The sequence below is a fragment of the Delphinapterus leucas genome, chromosome 1 (assembly GCF_059928025.1).
Source record: "Delphinapterus leucas isolate spDelLeu-1000000601 "Yukka" chromosome 1, BTC_Dleu_Yukka2, whole genome shotgun sequence".
Taxonomy (NCBI): Eukaryota; Metazoa; Chordata; class Mammalia; order Artiodactyla; family Monodontidae; genus Delphinapterus; species Delphinapterus leucas.
Window position 1 is genome coordinate 163,849,529 of NC_143129.1, and position 14,592 is coordinate 163,864,120.

The following is a 14,592-nucleotide window of genomic DNA, read 5'->3' on the forward strand; positions in this document are numbered from 1 at the left end:
AACACCAGACCTTTCCCTCTCTCCATCTCCTGCCCCATGGCTCACAACCTCAGCATGGCTGTGCAGCTCTGGTTAATCTTATAAGGACAAACCATCCACCGGGAGAACGTTTAAGTGCCTACTAAGCGCCACCTGCCAGGATCCTCGCAGGTGCACGTTTGGGTATGTGCAGAGACAGAGAAATAAAAAAGGAAAGAATAAAGCATTCTTCCTGCCCTTGGGGAGTCCATACCCTGGCAAGGAGAAGAGACACATAAACAGATCATTATAATACAAGATAAGCACTGTAAAAAGAGTAAGTGCTAAAGTGTTGAGGGAATACGAGAAAGTTGTGTCTAGGAGGTGATATTTCAATTGAGACTTGAAAGGATGGGTAGACATCACCCACAGGAGGGGAGGTAAGAGCGATGTTCTTTTACCCCAGGCGACTACATGTTAACAGGACCTTCGACATTGCTACCCAACAGAGGGTCTAAAGGTGAGGATTTCAAACCTGACTGTGGATAGATCAGGATAGTGGCCTATAGAATCTTCCTCTGTCTGCTCAAGTAGACCTCATCCACAGGCATGCCCCGTCCCTTCCTCCTTGCTTCCCTGTTTTTGTCCCCTTGTTTCATTCGTGTGCCAGGCTCTCTGCCAGGCACTGGGGATACCGGGAAAAGCAGATCCCAGGCCAGTGAGGGAGACACAGACATAAACAGACAACAGTGTGATGCCATAGGCAAGCCGAAGCAAACGGAATGTGAAGGAGGTGATGGTTCACACCGCAAGACAATTATTTGCTTTGCAAAAAGCTCCACCGTAAGGTTCTTCTGAGTATCTCATCTGCCAGTTGGACCAAACTTAGAGAATCCACTCAAGCAGTGCTAGTGAGGGTACTTACACTTCGAACCTCAGAGGGCTTCCCCACCGAGATTCCCTCAGGCCCCACGAAGGGGAGGGAGGCTGTGTATTTGGGATTACGTGTGTATAGTTTTACACATGTCATGTTGTGATGGACTTGATCGTGGTCTACCAGAAATGACTGCTACAGCTGAAACATCCAGCTGTTTTCTTTGTGGATGAGTGGATGCTACAGCCCAAACGAAGCAGCCAGGGCTGTAGGATGGGGATAAGGGAGAAGACCAGAAAGACGAGAGTCTTAGGGTCTTGTTGGTAAATCTGCTGCATGCCAGCCACCTGGCTCCTCCTGCCCCCCTGTCCGTCCCCAGATAAAGTGACCCCTGAGGAAAGAGCAGTCGTGTTCCCGAGGAAATGCTGCTGGTGCCCCTGCCTCCAAACACTTGCCTCTGGGAAGCAGAAGGGGCTGTTGCATCAGGAATACGGAAGGAAGCTACAGCGCAGGGGCAGGGATGATGTCCTGGCCCGTTTCTAGCTGCCTCTGCTATTTGTGGAGCCAGAAAGGCTTCCTCCCCACAACTTAACAGCTCATCCTCCTATCCACACCCTGCTCCCTGCTGCCGGCCTGTGCAGCCCGACATCTCATTCAGGTTGGCATCTCCCACCCCAACGTCAACACGGGGGTAGTTACGCAGGAAGAAAGGGCCCCGTCTCGTGCGCAGGCTTACTGCAGAGGGCCCCTTCCCCGCCCTGCCTTAGTGGGCCCGGGGCAAGCCATGGGGCCCAAGAGACACTTGATGGGTCCTTTGTAGCAACAGATGAAGGTCAGTCTCCCATGTGTGACTTTGATCCCCTCATCTCCTACTTCTAAGATCTTGCTTAATCAGATCTTTCCTAAAAAGCTTTGCAACAAATCTCTTCATCTTCTCTCATGCTCCCTTGATTCAGACCCTTCATAGTAACTCGCCTGGGAAGCAGTAAGCTTCTCTCGTTCATTTGATCATCCACACACCTGTTCATTCAATAAACACCTGCTAAAGCATCTGTGATGTGCCGAACACCATGCTAGGCACTTGATGTACAAATATAAGTAAGACAAGGTTCCTGCTACTGAGGAGTGAAGGAGGTAGATTTTAATAACCTGTCACACGTCCATGATAAAAACCAGTTCGTGTTATAATGGAGACACAAAAGAGGATAGTGTCAACTCGATGTGAGGAGGGGAGGGTGTCACAAAAGGTTTCATGGGGAAGATGTTGGCCGACTTGTCAGTCCAAGGAGAGGCCTGAAGAGGCCCAGTGTGCCTGGGCTTGTGGAGTTTATCACACTTGGCTGGACCAAGGGGTGCCAGGACGGGGCCAGAAAAGGCCAAAGGGAGCCTCTCTGGGGGGACTTGATGGGCTCTCCTAAGAAGCTTGGACTTCACTCTGGGAAGGAGGAAAGTAAGCAGTGATGTGGCCAGTTTGTATTTTAGAAAGGTCCTTCTGGTGGCACTGCTGGGGGGGGGGGGACGCAACTCTGCCACCCTAGAGATGGTAAGGGCCTGAGCCACGACTCTAACAGTGGGGGCAGAGGGGGGGCAGGTGTGAAAAGCATCCTCAGGCCCTGGGGCTCAGAGGCAGATTAGACGTGGGGAGGAAGAAGGCCAGCCTCTGACCTGGAGGGCTGCTCTGACGCGGAGATGGACCTCTTCACTGGTGCCCTGCCTCTAGGTCCACCCCTCTGCACCCCTTCACACTGCCACAGGAGCATTCTCTCTAATGTGTAAAGGGCACTAGCGTGTAAAGTGATCAATTTACTCTTGTGCATAAACACTGCGGTTCTGTGCAGTGCCCTTCGATGAACGATGCTCGCCCAGCTTTCCAGCCCTGCCTCCCTCCAGGCCCCATCTCATACCCCGTCCCCCAAGCTGCCATGCTGTTTCCCACCCCCAAGGAGGTTCGCAGTACTCTTCCCTGTCGGCCTCCGCAGCCTACGCCTCCCACCCACCCGCCCGCCTCTCCCTGCCCTGCGCTGGAGGAAACCGATCACCTCCTCCTCTGTGCTGCCACTTGCCGTGAACGTGCGTCTGTCAGGGCGCAGGGCACACACTGTGGCCGCCTCTTCCTCCAGGTCTCCGGAGGAAGGACTCCACGCCTTGTGCTCCTGGCACGTGACACAGGCCCAGTTCCTGTCAGTGACGAGGTTCAAATGTCTGTGCCTTCTCAGCAGACCTCAAAGATCTGGTCACAGAGTGGGCCATCAGCCCTACCCCCAGGGACCGTTTCTGTAATAGCTTTAATGAGGTAGACTTCATGTACCATGCGGTTGGCCCATTTAAAGTGTACCATTCACTGCTTTTCAGTGTAGTCACAGGGTGGTACAACCATCGCCACAATCTAATTTTTGAACATCTTGTCTCCCCAGAAGGAACCCTATACCCATTAGCAATCCCTCCCACTGCCACTCCTCGTCAGGCCTTGGCAACTACAAATGTACTTTCTGTCTTTGTAGATTTGTCTGTTCTAGATACTTTATATAAATAGAAACACACAATATGTGGCTTTTTGCGCCTGGCTTCTCTAACACAGCATAACGTTTTCAAGATTGTGTTCATCCACGTGGTATCGTGTGTCAGTACCTCATTCTTTTTTACGATCAGGTAATATTCCATTGTACGGGTATACCACATTTGTGAATCTGTTCAACAGCTGATGGACATTTGGGTCATTTCCCTTTTTGGGATATTATGAATAATGCTGCAATGGTCATTCGTGTACAAGTTTTCATCTGAACATACGTCTTCGTTTCTCTTGAGTATGTATCCAAGAGCAAAACTGCTGGGGTCATAGGGCGACATTTTGAGGACCCACATAGGAAACTGTCTTCCAAAGCAGCTACACCATTTTGCACTCCCGCCAGCGATGTCTGAGGGCTCCAGTTTCTCCACATCCCCACCTACACGTTAGTCTGTCTTTTTGATTATAACCATCCTAGAGGTTATGAAGTGGGACCTCACTGTGGTTTTGATTTACATTTCCCTAATGACTAATGATGTTACACATCTTTTCCTGTGCTTCTGGGCCATTTTTATACTTTCTTTGCAGAAATGTCTGTTCAAAGGCTTTGCCAATTTTTTAACTGAACTCTGTCTTTTCATTGTTGAGCTGTAGGGGCTTTTGTAGATCCTGGATACAAGTCTCGTCCAAGGGCCTTTCTCTATGCTGCACTCAGCCACCTGGAATGAACAAGAGGGACCCTGGCACACAGGCCGGAGGAGCCAGTGGGTGGCCGCTGTGAGCACAGGTCACCCCCTGAAGCTCACTCTTCTGGGATTTCTTTCAGCCGAGTGTGGCGGGACAGTGAAAGGAGAGGAGTCGGGGCAGGTGCTGTCACCCGGGTATCCAGCTCCCTACGAGCACAACCTCAACTGCATCTGGACCATCGAAGCCAATGCCGGCTGCACCATCGGGTAAGTGCCAGGGCCAGCAGAGGAACCGTGGCCAGCTGTTCAGGGGAGTCATCACCAGTCCACCAGCCAGTGGCTGGCCCTGCCCACCTCACCTGGAGGCCCTGGTGAGCAACAGTGGTTGCTATGACCCCAGGCTCAGGCCAGGGCCCATGGAAAACCTGAAAAGGCCAGCCTCGGCATCACAGGGCTGCAATCCAAGTTCAGACAATTCACTGGCCTAGGCGGTACGGTGTTCACACAGCAGCTGAGGGCATAGGCGTGAGTCCCAGCCCAGCCGTTTGCCATTTGTAGGACTTTGGGTAAGTTTCTTCTCCTCTCCTTCTGTGGCGTATGGGTTATAATGTTGGCTTCTCGGGATAAAGCATCTAACTGAGACGCTGCAGGTAATATACTCAGCACAGTGCTGGAAACATAGTAAATATTTATTCTTGGCTCGGTGGTTATTTCTCTGATGGTAGTAAAGGTCAGTTTAGAACTGTATGACCCCAGGTTGCTTCCCTTTCTCAGTCTGAGTTTCTACATCTGTAAAATGAGAACAAAAATGCTTGTGATTTAGAGTTGTGGAAGCAATAGTCAGAAAAGCCCAGCATACTGTCAGGTACTGTGTACATATTCCCTCAAAATGTAGCTTCCTTTCCATGTACGTGCTTGACTAACAGGAAGTACTTTTTGGAGTTCCAAAGAGTCAGAGAAGAAAAGAGCTTTACCATTCATTGAGCACAGGGCCTGGCACACGTAATGTCTTATTAACTCTTCACAGTAGCCCTGGTAATACGAATAGTAAGCCCTAAAAATAAATAGACATTCTTATTACTCCCATCTTATAGATGAGAGAACTGAGATTCCATAGTGTGTCTAAGCTCACACAGTGAAGCAGAAAGCTGGGGCGTGGATCCAGGTCTTTCTGAATCTTCGCACCAGATGCTGCTGCTGGCAAACTGGGTTCAGAGGAGCTGTGAGGAAAAGAGGAGGTTGGCGTGGCAGGATGGATGAGGTATGGAAAGAGAATTGAACCAGGCAGTTGGAGCGGGAGTGGTCTGGCTGGCGTGGGGAATGCATGTGGAAAGGAATGGGAGACAGACTGGGTTAGGAAGCAGCCTGCTTACGGAGGATGCTAGATGCCAGTAAACAAGAGGGAGCTGTGGAAGGTTCCTAAGCAGGGTTATTTACAGTGGAGGGAGCTCATGGGAAGAAAACCAGTCAAAAATCTGTCGCAGTAATCCAGGGATGAACTGTTGAGACTTTGGAAGAGTGAGGAGTCAAGACAAGAGGCAGAAGTGTGGCTAGGAGAGGTTCCCTGCCCTGGCGAGGTCTCCGTGAAGGGGAACTGGCTGAACGGGTGTGTTGCTGCCAGAGATACAGCTGTTTGCACATTCGCTGATGCACACATGGTCTTAGACCCAGTCCGGTTAAAGAAATGTATGAAGTGTTTGCCGCGTGCAAGTTTTTGAGCTCGGCCCTGTGCAAAATGCGGTCAGCAGAGCTCTTGGGGGTTTTGTGTTAAATACAAAAATTCATCCCACACTGCTTCTGGAATCACTTTCTGGAAGCGTGCCCGATCAACTCACACTCTAACTAGAACCCTTGCGTGGCACCCATGCTCACAGGAGCTGAACATCTTATCCTGGTTTTCAAGGCTGTCAGGACTTCAACCCACCTCCCAACCTTATCTCCCACCACTTCTCTTCAGTGACAAAGCTGAATTGCTAGTGGCCCCTGTACATGTACTCATGGCCGTGCTCGGTGCCTTGGTTTCCACTGTGCCCTCCCCGGAATGCCCCCCTCCCTCCAAAGACTTAAGTCTACAACGCTCGCTCCCTCAAAGTCAAGTGCACATGTCAGCTCACCCAGGAAGTCTCCCCCAGTCCACTCGCAGGAGACTCCTAGGAGTCCTTTCTCCGCTTCTGCGTTCCCATTGCCCATGGCCTGTATTTCCTTTATGACACTGACCACTCTTCTCCTCCATTTATGCTCCTGCTTTAGCTCCCCAGCCAGAGCCACGCTCTCTGCCCGATTCATCTTCACAAGCCTCCTGGCTCTCAGCACAGTGGCAGAGGCTTAACAAGTGTCAAGTGTTGAATGAATGAATGAATGAAACAAGCAGGACCCAGATATAAAGGTAGTTTTATGACTAGCAGATCCATGAAGGTCCCTCAGTAAATAGTAAATGAACAATGAATTCATCACAGGTGTCTCCATATGCAAATCAGGAGGTTTTCCCACGTTCCCACCTTGCACGTTACTCGTTCATTCATTCGTTCCTCCATGTAATACCTGTCTGCTGAATACATGGCAGTGCCTGTGGGAGACACTGGCGTTGCCCAGATGAATAAGACCACGGCCGCTGTTGGCAAAGAGGAGATGTGCGTACACACAGAGCGAGGTGGTGAAAGGAGGGGGCAGGGGACTGAGCAGCTGGACAGGAGACCAGAGAGGCTATCCTGGAAATGAAAACACCAGAGTAAGTCATGTAGGATGGAGAGGAGTTGCCAGGTAGCCAAGGAAGAAGGCTGGCAGGACAGAAGGGCCTACTAAGCAGAAGAGGTGATGCAGGGTGTGCGGGCTTAAGGAGCTGGTCCCCATGGCTGGAGCATCACCTGAGATTTGGTGGAGGGATGGGCCATGGTGAGGGATGAAACCGGTGGAGCGGGCTGCATGCGGCCAGAGCACAGAGGACCGTGGCGGCCGTGATGCTGAGTTTGGCCCTGTCCTGGCAGCCTTGTGGAGAAGGGGACAGATGGGGTCTGGGACCCCAGTGAGGAGGAGGCCGTCTCCAGAGTGTTGTCGGGATGAGGAGACCTGAACCCTGCCAGTGGCGATGGGATGGAGAAGAAGGATGGAGAAGAAGGATGGAGAAGAAGGGATGAGTTCAGGAGACATTTAAGGAGTCACACCAGCCGGTCTCACTCGCCTCAAGAAATGTGGAAACAGATTTCTTCTGTTTCCCTATTTTTTGTTGTGCAACATACAATATGTAAAATAGAAAAGTCGAACGGTATGCCGAGCACCTGCTTACCTCCCACCTAGACTCAACTACTGTGAATATTTGCCCTCTTACTTTTTTTTCTCTCTGTCCCTTTTTTTTTTTTTTTTTCATTTTTGGCTGAATCACACAAAGGTAACTGTAGACATCCTGATACTTCTTGCCTAAGTACTTGGGCGTGCATCTCCTCCATGACATAGTAACCTTAGCACACCCATGACATGCGACATCAGTCCCCGGGAATTCAGGTTTAGGAGAAGGGTGGGAGGAAAGCTGAGAGATCTCAGAGCGGCTGACAGGGAGAGCACAAGAATTCAGTGATGGCATTTCTGGGCAGACGTGAGGACTGTTATCACTTACAGGAATGATGCGTGTGGGGTGGGCTGCAGGGGAGAGCAGAGCATCCCTTCCTAGCCCTCAGGAAGAGAGGATCGAGACAAATAGAGGAAATATTCTCTCCAGAGATAGAAAGAACTATAGAGGGGGCCTGCTGGCTGTGTGTGTGAGGACCCTGAGGTGGGGAATGGCGGGGAGAGGATGAAAGTAACCTCAGCCCTCCATTGGGAAGGCTTCTTGGAGCCACACAACCTCAAAGGAGCTGATGCCACATGAGCAGAGGCTGCACGGAGAGTGGCCAAAAGATGGGGATGGAGTGATGGGGCACTTTCGCCTTCCTCCTGTGATCCCTCCACCCCAGGCTGCCGTGCCAGCCAGCGTCTGCAGTGTCCTCATGCACATCTGTACTCTAGCGTGTTCTCTCCCTCTCTCCTCTCTCTCCCTCACCGCCCCCCATATCCCGCCACCCCTCCCTGGAATCCCCAGCCACAAAGTTAAGGGAATTTGTAATCAGATAGAATTCAGACAAACACAAAAAAGCCCCTTTTGTGTTTCTGCCCTTATTCAGAGTAAGACTTAGTTATTATTTTTTAAGTGAGAATTTCTTTATGGAATTTTTCTTTATGAAAAAGAGATACTCGTTTTTAAAAATTCAAAGTACAAAGCATAAAGAAGTTTATAAAGTAGAAATCAAAAGTCCCCGTCGTCTTACTCTGTTCTGCCCTGCACACCCTATGTAAGATAGCCATTGACATCCATTTGTTCAACTTCCTCTTTTAGGTATTTTGTATGCCAGCGTCTACAGAAGGCAAATGCAATAAGCATGCTTGCTAAAACGAGATCACCTCTTTGAGTGGCTCAGTAACTCGCTTTTTGTTTTACCCTTTACTCATATATCATCATCTTATTCTCTCAGTCTATATAGATCAGCCTCATCCTGGTTGATGGTTACAGGGAATTCTGTTGTCTGTACAACCATAATTTATTTAACTACTTCCCTATTGATAAAGTGAATATTTTCAGTTTTTCACCCCAGTAAACATCCTTACACATGAATCTTTGAACAGTTGTCCAATGAGTTCCTTAGGATATGTTCTTAGAAGGCAAATTTTGATACATGGCCTCAAATTTCCCTCTAGCTATTGCAGCAATTTACACATCTACCAAAAGCCTGCTTCCCTACCCAGCATCTCTTTATGTTGTCAATCCTGGCAGTGTTAACCAGTTTGATGGGCAAGATGGTATTTAATTGCCTTTGCTGCTTCAAGCTCTTTGTGTATTTTTCTATGGGGGAGTTTATTTTTCCTCATATAGACTGTTCAGCTGGGTTTATTTCTAGTCTATAATTTGAGGTTAGATTTCTTTTCAACCTGAGTATTTAAGAATGTCTTAAAAGTTACTAAGTTATATATTTTGTATGATTTTAAAATCAGTTCCACTTTTACTGCATTGTGCCCTTGTTACTTTTTGAATTTTTTCTTACTTATGTTCTATGTATATTTGAAGAAAGGGAAAAGAGTTCAGGGATTTATACATTTCTTTTACATCCAATGTATTATGCTTTCTTTCAAATATATTATGCTTTTTATTGCTTTTTTTTATTTTTAACGCTTCCTATTTTTAGTTGATTTGATTTAATTTGCTCTGTTTCTCCTCTGGTGATTTGAAAGATCCATATCCCATTTGCATTCTGCCAATGGTCTTGTGTTTTCATTAATTCTGTTTTCAACAGTATTATTCTGTGATTCCTCCCTCTTTATTTTGGAAATCTTGTTTTGGTTTTCGTTTTTATTTCAAGAAAACTGCACTTTTTGTTTTCAGATTTCTCTTGACAGCTTACTTTTGTTTTTATCAATGCATTACCATCTTGCATCTCTCTGAGGACAGTATTTATGTTTTGTTTTACAGCAGCTCCTGTTTCCCCCCGCCCCACCCCCACCCCCCACCCCCCACCCCTCCGCATCGACTGCGTCCTGCAGTTGGGCCATTTGGGTTGAACATTCAGCTGGATTCCTTTGAAGAGCTGACTATCTTTATGTCCCAGTTGTCATTCATTCAGTATCAAGTTGCAGCTGAGAGCCAGACTCGGCCACCACACTACCTACCACTCTTATTCTCTCTGTAGCTTGGGAAGCTCTTCGAGCAGGCACCGTGTGCCTCAGTTCTCTTCCCTGTAACACGGTGATTAAAATGGTACCTACCGCTTGAGGCTGCCGTGAGGATGAAGTGAGCTAATGTATCTGAACCCTTAGAACAGTGCCTGGGACGTAATTCCCAAATGTGAAGAACCCCCTCCACGAGCTGTAGGTGGTTGTTCATTTGACCCAGATGGGCATCCCGGAGCACAGCAGGTGATAGGTCACCCCTTAGATCACAGATGGTGGGTGCCGTGCTGTTGGTGGGGGCAGGTGTCAAGCAGGTCTTTCCCTTGGGTGTGCCAGCTGGGAGGGGATGTGCGACAGCCCACAGGCCAGTCCATGGGACTGTCCCCGGGGGCGCAGACAGAAGGCTTGCAGATGCCTCCCAGCACCCTGCTCAGCCTCGACCAAGCATTGGAGGCAGCGGGAGGGATCCGTGGTTGCCTCACCCCAGCAAGCTGGGCAAAGAGAGTCCCTTTCCAGGAGTGCCCAGGGGGACAGTGGTTGGCTGCAGGGATTCACGTTCAGGCTGACCCCTGGGTGGGGCCCAAGCAGGAAAGCAGGCCCTTCCTGGGTGTGCACAACAAGGGTGGGCTGGCTGTGAGACCCTGCCTTTGAACATGGGCGGGCAGGGGGGGCGGTGCGGCCTACAGCATTTGGCAAGGCCCCTAAGGGCCAAGAATGGGACAGGCTGACTGATGAACTCTGTCCAGGCCTGGCAGCTAACAGCAGGAGAACAGACCAGGGAATTGCGCCCTTCATGTCACCCCTAACTATGTTGTCAGTTCATAGAACATGGAAGTTTCAGCCCACATGGGTGGGACCTCTTCTCAGTTTCCGATGTTGGGTCTGAGTTTTCCTTTTGATAATCAGTGGACCAGCTCAGATGACAACTGGGGAAGAGCAGGAGGCAAAGCCTTTTGCTCTTGGGCCTTCCCTCTACTTAGTGTTTATCCAGTCTCTACAGCATACCAGGTTCTAGATCAGTTATTATTGTCCCCATTTTATAGATGGGATCATTGAGGCCCAGAAAGGATGAATGTCTCACAATTACCCAGTGACACAGATTTCAAGCCCATTCTGTCTGACCCTGGTCTACTCTTCTGACCCTGGTTTAGTTCCATGTAACAAACCAGGACATTGAACACCTTCTCTGTGCCAGAGACTGTGTGATGCTGTGTGGTGGGAAACACAAAGGTCAGACCACGGCCAGTCCTTGTCTGCCAGGGGCTCATATTCTAGTGGGAAATAGGCAAATAAACAGGTACCCCCAAGACAGTAAGTGCCAGCCAAGTTCAGTAATGAGGAAGAGAAAGACAAGTTCTACCTGGAGGTGTCGAGGGGAAGCATGCCAATTGAGGGGAAGGAGAGTGAAGGCATGAACCTAGGGGAAAGTATAGGGTCTGTCCACAAAGGAGGAACAAGCAGTCACTTGATGTGGCTGGATGTGGGGGGACAAGGTTGCATGGGTAGAGACGGGTCTCTGCGGGACCCTGAATGCCAAGATGAGAACTCTACATGGATTCCTCAGGATAACGAGCAGCCATTGGAATAATTTGAAGACAGTAACGACATTCAGTTCATTGGAATAATTTGAAGACAGTAACGACATTCAGTTCATTTAAAAACTTGGAGCACTTAGTGCCAGGCATTCTGCCAGTCACTGAGGGTATAAATATAAATAAGAAACAGTCTTTTCCCTTGAAGGTCTCAGTCTTACAGATAGAAATTTTATCCATTAGGAATGAAAATTAAAAAACTGACTAAAGCTGGCTTTAGCAGATGGGGGTTCACTTTTTGTCCTGGAAAAAGAATCTGAAGATCCCATCCAGACCTGGTGCAGCTGCTCAGGATACCATTGCTTTTCTTCTTGTTCTGCCATCCTTAGGCTTTCGTCCTCATAGTTACCTAGTCAGCTGCTGCAGCTCCAGGCATTGTGTCTGTGTTCCAGTCTCAAAGAAGAGGGAAGAGGGAAGGGAGCAGAGTTTTCTTCTAGGGAGGGTTTACATATTTATTGAGAAAGAACCACCATCCTCACAGACATCTTCCTACATTCCATTAGTCTGAACTTGCCATGACTGGCTGAGGGAAAGTGAGAGATCAGTTTTGTTTTGCTTTTACAGTTTCAATAGTAGAGACAGATGAGAGGTTTGGAAATGGAGTACAGAGAAGCCTACCTATAGTGCCTACCTAGATTCTTATATAACGAAATAAATGCTGTAGTAGAAGTATGTACAAAACACAATAGAAAGCATTTGCAAGGCCAGTTCATAATTTTAGCTGGCAGCTGAGGGGCAGGGTGTTACAGACAGGAAGTGCTAGTCTAGCTACACTTTACCAAACAGTAGTAGTTCACCATGCAGAGTGGAGGTAAAGACCTTCCGGGCATGTAAAAGAGAGGAAGGGGTGGGTAGCTGCTTCTGAAAGAGCTCATTATCTGGTATGTTGTGATGATATCTCCACTTCAGGAAGTTCAGTGGCAGCAATGCAGAGGATAAATTGACTGGGAAACCAAGGAGGAATTGAGTATAACTGTTTGAGGGGTCCTGGTTACACTCAGAAGAACTGAGTACAAATTAGATTGAGGTTGAGAGCTGTATGTGGCTGGCTATAAAGAAGGGAAGGGGGAAAGGGATAAGACACAGTGCTTTGCTGGTAGGCTTTCCATGAAGAGATCTGGGGCACTTGGAGAATGGAGAACTTATTGTTCCTGGAAGCTCTTATTTCTGCTCCTAATGCCCATTTAGTTATAAAGTTCATGTTTGGCTAATAGTCCTAGTTTGTTGATTTTTGACTGTGGAGATGCTTCTTAATGATTAACACGAGGGCAACCTGGGAACTCTGTTCTTGGCTGTTGGTTAAGATGCAGTAGGATTGCTGAGAGAGGAGGCCATGGTTTTGATTAACCAGAACCCCTGCCCAGTGGAACTTGTCTTCCTGGGAGGATCCTGGACTAGACAAAACATCTGGCTGTGCCTGAAGCCCAGATGGCCCCGCTGCAGTTTCATATCAATCAGAGGGCAGCAATTCCCCACTGAGGTCAGTGAGGCTTCCCTTTACCCAGCAAGCAGGCAGCTGGCCCAGAGGAGGCACCAGAAATAAAGCTTCTGTTCATAGCTCCTGCCAGGAATTGTGGCTGCAGGTTTAGCAGCTTCCAGAAGGTTTATTTTCTTGCAGTGACAGCAAGTCAGACCTTAAACAGAGAAGGTCCATGTACTCATACCACAAGAACTGACCTCCTGAAGGAACTGAACAGATAAGCACAAACACAATGGGGTATGGCTTTGTCAGATTTACAATTTCAACAAACCAACAAAAAGGAGCTCAAAAGTGTTTGAAGGAGAGGATGTAGGTAACCTGGTAGGTATAAATGTAGCTTTAAGAGTGGTGGTGCACTCTGGCACTTTAGCTTTTCATAGGTTAACTCTAGAAAAAGAAAAACTACTTCAAATTATCCAAGAATAATAATCCAGCCAAGCTACACTAGATAGTTGGATTGGCCAGAATACATCAATTTGACTGCCAGTTTACAATCCCAGAAATGAATTCCAACATCTCTTAGGAAGAAAATAAACAGTTCAACCAAAGAAATGCAAACATTGTTGGTTGGCCACATTGGACCAGTATAAATCTCTCCCTTTCAAAAAATAAGTAAACAAATAAGCAAAAATTAAACTAAATTAAATGAAAAACTTGTGATGCTACTTAAAACATACCATTCTTAAAAAAAGAGAGCCATTTTCCTAAAGAAATAGAAACAATTTCCTGAAAAAATTTTACCGTAGTAGGCAGAGGAAATTTTAAATGGGTATATAGATAATATTCTCATTTAAATATAAGAAATAGGGATGAGAAATAGCAGAAAATGGATGGTGAAATGGAGGAAGAGAGCTCCTGAACTAGAAACACAGTGACAGAGACAAGTGAAGAATGAAAAGAAACTAAATACAGAATGAAATTAAAATCACAGTAGTTGTCTTGTAAGAAATAAAAACATTGAAATAGGAGACAAGCTGGAGAATCTCTCTGAGACCGAAGAGAAAAGGTGTGAAGGTGGGGAAGTAATGAAAGAAAAGTTGCCAAATGTGGAAGACAGAGCATCAATCCAGGCGGCATAAATGAAGAAGAACAATTAACAAATGGAACAATTAACAAAAGGTACAATAAAACACACGATGGCAAACTCTTCTTATCCTTGGTGAATTGAAAGGACTCACTGAGTTCCAGGCAAAATGAATAAGATACAACTTGATGAAAAATGAAACAGTTCCATGGAGAACAAAAAAATCCCTATAAGCACTTGACAAAACACACACAGGTAAGCACACAGTCAGCCCTCAGCAAATAAAACAGCCATTTCCGATAAACAATCACAACTAATCCAACCCTCCTGAAGTTTCTTCTCTGTAACATCAAAGACCAAAGACTTTGGAGAATCATTGATTCAGCCAGGATATAATATGCACAAGAGCCACAGAAAATTGCCCGCCCGGGCTTGTTGAAGAACTTGCAAAGAGAGGGCAGCAGGCCCCCAAAGTTATCAGGTCCTAAAGCCTGGAACCTGTAAACATTACCTCATTTGGTAAAAGGATCTTTGCAGATGTGGTCAAACCAAGGATTTTGAGATGAGGAGATTATTGTGGATTATCTGGATGGGCTCTAAATGCAATCATATATATCCTAATAAGAAGGAAGCAGAGGGAGATTTTATATACACAGAGGAAAAGGTGATGTGAAGACAGACACCGAGATCGGAATGATGAGGCCTCAAGCCAAGGAATGCCAACAGTCACCAGAAACTGGAAGAGGCAAAGAATAGATTCTCCCCTAGGGGCTCTGGAGGG

The 14,592-nt window shown here is 47.5% G+C and overlaps 1 protein-coding gene across 1 annotated transcript in view; it reads left to right on the forward strand.

The window, feature by feature from the left end:
- The window catches only part of CSMD2 (CUB and Sushi multiple domains 2), a 192,550-nt gene that overhangs the window by 36,000 nt on the left and 141,958 nt on the right, over positions 1-14,592 (forward strand). The window contains exon 8 of the mRNA XM_089914073.1: positions 4,165-4,291. Within this exon, the coding sequence (XP_089770199.1) occupies positions 4,165-4,291 (127 nt within the window). The remainder of the gene's footprint in view (positions 1-4,164; positions 4,292-14,592) is intronic.